General features: G+C 41.1%; 1 protein-coding gene across 1 annotated transcript in view; it reads right to left on the bottom strand.

Moving 5' to 3' along the window:
* The window catches only part of LOC113818111 (zinc finger protein 84-like), a 7,140-nt gene extending 2,867 nt beyond the window's left edge, over positions 1–4,273 (bottom strand). The window contains exon 1 of the mRNA XM_070120498.1: positions 4,187–4,273. Coding sequence (XP_069976599.1) covers positions 4,187–4,273 — 87 coding nt within the window. The remainder of the gene's footprint in view (positions 1–4,186) is intronic.
* Between the last annotated feature and the right edge of the window lie 727 nt (positions 4,274–5,000).

Here is a 5,000-nt window from a genome sequence, read left to right as displayed (position 1 = left end):
CAAAAAATATAAACAAAAAGCACACAGACACACACATTTATATACATATATGTGTGTATATACTTGTGTGTGTATATGTATTTATACATGTGTGTGTGTGCATACTGACATATGTATATATATTTCTGTATATATATATATATATAATAATACATGCACACACACTTGTATAAATATATATATACACACACAAGTATATACACATATATATGTATATAAATGTATGTCTGTGTGTTTTTTGTTTATATTTTTTGTGTTACTTCCTTATCTATGTATATATATATATATATATATATATATATATATATATATATATATACATATATATATATATATATATATATATATATATATATATATATATATATATATATATATATATATATATATATATATATACATATCTATATTTATGTATATATGTATTTATATGCATATGTATAATATATATATATATATATATATATATATATATATATATATATACATATATATATATACATATATATATTTACATATATATATATATATGTATATATATATATATATATTATATAATATATATACATATATATATATATTATATATACATATTAAATATATACAAATATAAATATATGTATATATATATGTACATATACATATATATATATATATATATATATATATACATATATATATATATATATATATATATATATATATGTATATATATATATATATATATATATATATATATATATATATATATATATATATATATATATATATATATATATATATATATATATATATATATATATATATATATATATATATATATATATATATACATATATATAAATATGCATATATATAAATAAATAAATAAATATATATATATATATATATATATATATATATATATATATATATATATATATATATATGTATATATATATATATATATATATATATACCTACATATATATATATATATATATAGATAGATAGATAGATATATACATGTATATATAGAAGAAAAGCCCACAATGCACAAACTAGATTTATTCTCTTCCCTTCCGCTGATGTCCATGCCCGCAGACAGGTAGAATCTTCTTTGATTAAGTTGCTGCCCAATTTCAACTTGAACAGCGGTTTCTCTCCGGCCGACAGCCTCCTCGCTTCCCACATCCTTCGTCTCCTCCCTTATGCCGGTCACCCGTCACATAGACCGCCTGATCCTTCGACCTCACCTGACCTCCCTTCGCTTCCGTTCTCCTGTCCTCTCCTGCCGCGTGGTTCCCGAGTGCTTCTCCTCCTTTCCCTCTTATACCGCTTACTCTCCCTTGCATACAATGCATACCAGCTGGTAAGGGCATTGGAGAAGGAAAGAAATGTAAGATTATCAATCCGAATCTCCAGAGATGAGGGCATGATCATTGCCCCCAAAGACAAAGCCACCATGAACTTCCTGCAGGAAATCAAGGTGCTAAAAGATGGGAGGAAGGTGTGTATCTCACCACTGACCTCCCAAGAGAAAAAGTCCAAGATGGTGCTACTTGGCTTTCCACTAGGGTTCGACGTGGAGGTGATCACGTCTCTCCCACAAGTAGTGGAGGCTTCCCGCATGACCAAAGGGAAGTCTCCAACCAGGCAAGTCCTGGTTATCCTCAAGGGAGCCCCAATCACCACCCTTGATCTGGGTAACTGGGGCTCATACAAGCTCAGGACATATGTGCCAGAGCTCTTGAGGTGTTTCACGTGCCAGAAATTTGGGCATCACCAGGCCAACTGCAAGTCCAAAGCCAAATGTGGTGTATGCAGCGAGGTACACGAAACCGAAGTGTGTATCAAGGCACACAAAGATGGCCAGAAGGACACAACAGCCAAGTGTCCAAACTGTGCCAAAAAGCATCATGCCTGGAGCCTGGCTTGCTCTGTCAGGAAACAGGCAGTGATTAAAAAGCAGGAGCTAGCCAAAAAGCATCCTGACTTTGTCCCTGCGCCCCCAGGCACCTACGTCTGGGGCAAAAACAAAAAACAAAACCAAAAAGAAAAGACTCCCCGACCTCCTAAGAGGAGGGAGTCGCCCCCACAGAGAAAATTGGAGAGGAATTCCCCAAGCTTGCTAGTGGCAAAACCACGAAAAGAACCAAAGGGAAAAAGGTTCAAAGTCCACAGCAATGGTCCCCCCAGTAGATGATAATCTTTTCTTTGACGAGAAAGATATGACTCTCCTGTTGAGTGCTGTAGTTTCTGCAGTAGCAACAGCCTTGGGGAGGACCAGTGAGGAGGCGGAGAAAGCAGTGCAGGTCGCCATGACGGCTATGACCCAAACTGTGGCAGCTCTGAAGGGAAGGAAGCTAGAAGCCTCCAAACTGATAACGAGCAGCGCTCCCCTCCCTAAATCCTCGGATGGCAGGCTAGCTTCAAAAGAAACATCACATAAAACCCCAGCTAGAGTGTCAGGACAGGCTGAAACTGTGCAGCAGGCCGAGTCTGTACAGCCAAAGTCTCGTCCTCCGACCCGAGGTGACACTCCCAACCTAGGCCCTACACCCCTCGGTAAGGCCTTAACCGGAGTGTCTGACTTAGAGGAAGTTGTACAATCCTCAATCAACGAGGATCTGTATTTATCTGATGCCACCAGCACTGGGGCATCTGAAGCTGAAGCAAGTGACACTGAGTAACCATCATGGCACACAATCTAAGCATACTGCAGTGGAATATCTGTAGCTATAAAAGCAAGAACTCCTTTCTCCAGTCAATTGTGCGAGCAAGGAGCATTGACGTCGTCATGCTCCAGGAGACACTAACAATGGGATCCGTGTGCTTCTCAGGATATCATGCCTTCACCACTCCAAACCTGGATGGTGCTAGAGGCCTGATGACCCTGGTAAAAGAAGCTATCCCTTGCTCCCTAATAGCCAACCCGCCAAACTGTGGAGATGGTGTTGAATCTCTTGCTGTTGAGATTCAGCTACCTGGGGGCTCTATAAAAATATACAATATTTATAGCAAACCACTGTGTGAAAGCTTAGATCTAAACCAGGTCTGTGCTACTGCAGCACAAGACCGAGTGATCATAGGGGGAGACTTCAATGCACACATGGCTATGCTGAATCCCCGCAAAAGGCCGAACGCGGCAGGCATTCACATAGCAGAAGTGCTTGAGACATTCCCTGAGATCGCTCTTCTCAACACCAAAGAACCAACACATGTGAAGGGAGGGGTCCTAGACCTCACCTTTGCCACTGCAACAATGGTGGAGAGAATTCGGTGGTGTGTCGATGATACGGTTACTAGTGATCACAACGGCATAGTCACCACACTAATGGATGCAGGTCCAGCCCAAAGACCACATCACATTCCTAAATGGAAAACTGACAAGGCCAACTGGTTTGCCTTCTAGGAAGGCTTGGCTCGATGTGTGAAAGACAATGAACCCAATAACAATAATGAAAACGTGGATGTGCTAGAGGCAAGGCTAATCCAGGCCATAAACCAGGCAGCCTCACAAGCCATCCCCAAAACTCGCCCATGGTCCAGAACTCACAAAGACGCCTGGTACTATAATGACGAGATCAAAGAGGTCAGCCACAGGGTTAATATGTGTAGAAAAAACTTCCGACGGCAAAGGTCTCCCGACAATCTGGCCCTGTTGAGGGAAGCTGTCGCGGATGCCAAGGAAACTGCCAACAGAGTAAGGCAGGAAAAATGGCTGGAATGGTACCAGTCTTTTGGGCACCAGACCAGCCTTACAGAGTTGTGGAAACGGGTCAGGCAAGCGACAAGCCGCCAAGCCCCGAAATGCACTCATCATGACCCATAATCAGAGGCTAACAGATTGGTGCTTGAGTTCTCTGCCAGAACCAGCACCAACAATCTGCCTCCAATGATGAGAGAAAAACAACAAAACTGAAATCCAGAAAGACTTGCTCTCATAAGAGACAAGGCACTCGAAGCTGATGAAACGGATGCCTTGTTCTCTCTTAGGGAACTAAGAAAATCATACAAATCCAGTTCTGGGTCAGCACCGGGATCTGATGGGATCTCTCACCCCATCATTTCGCATCTAGGCCTTGCAGGAGAACTTGCATTCTTGCAGGTTATCAACAAATCCTGGCAAACAGCCACGGTGCCCCAGAGCTGGAAACAAGCCACAATAATTCCCATCCCAAAACCAAAGGAGCCTGGCAAGTACCGGCCCATCTCGCTTCTCAGCTGCCTGGGTAAAACAGCTGAGAAGACGGTACTCAACAGGCTCCGATGGAAAACGGGTACCCCCCATGAACACCTGCACGGGTTCACAAGGGGTAAGAACACTGCTCATAGCATTTCCACACTCTTAAGCACAATCTGCACCTCGCGTGCCGTGGTTGTCATCCTTGACCTGGAGAAGGCTTTTGAACTGGCAAGTCCGCTTGCCATTCAAGAGACCCTAATCCACAAAGGAGTCAAAGGCAGACTCTTGGCCTGGATAGCTGAATATTTTAAAAATAGATCAGCAAATGTCAGATTTCAAGGCCACCTCTCACAGCACATGCCACTTGAAAATGGAACTCCTCAGGGAGGGGTTCTTAGTCCAGCCTTGTTTAATACCCTCATGTCCAACATACTCGACATTCACCTGCCAGAGGGATGCAAGATCATCTCTTATACAGATGACTTGGCAATCAAAGCCTCTGGCAATCACTGCCTTACTAGAGCTCAGCGTTGTCTGAACCTGGTGTCTGAAGAGTGTTGTAGGACGGGTCTAAAAATATCAGCAGCAAAATCCAAAGCAATGGCACTGAGAACCAATGTCAGAAACAAAAAAACTCAATATACAGGGTATGGATCTGGAATGGGTGAAGGATTATCTATACCTTGGTGTATGGATAGGACACACACACTCACTTTCAAAAAGGAGATCCAATACCTGCTTGACAGAACCAAGGAAAGACTGTCAGTCATGAAAGTCATGACAGGGAGACACATAGGAGCAGGACACAAAGTACTAAGATCATTCTATGTAC

This window comes from Penaeus vannamei, unplaced genomic scaffold (assembly GCF_042767895.1).
Source record: "Penaeus vannamei isolate JL-2024 unplaced genomic scaffold, ASM4276789v1 unanchor5361, whole genome shotgun sequence".
Classification (NCBI taxonomy): Eukaryota; Metazoa; Arthropoda; class Malacostraca; order Decapoda; family Penaeidae; genus Penaeus; species Penaeus vannamei.
Note: the sequence above shows the minus strand (reverse complement) of the source record. Positions and strands in the feature narration are given on the sequence as shown.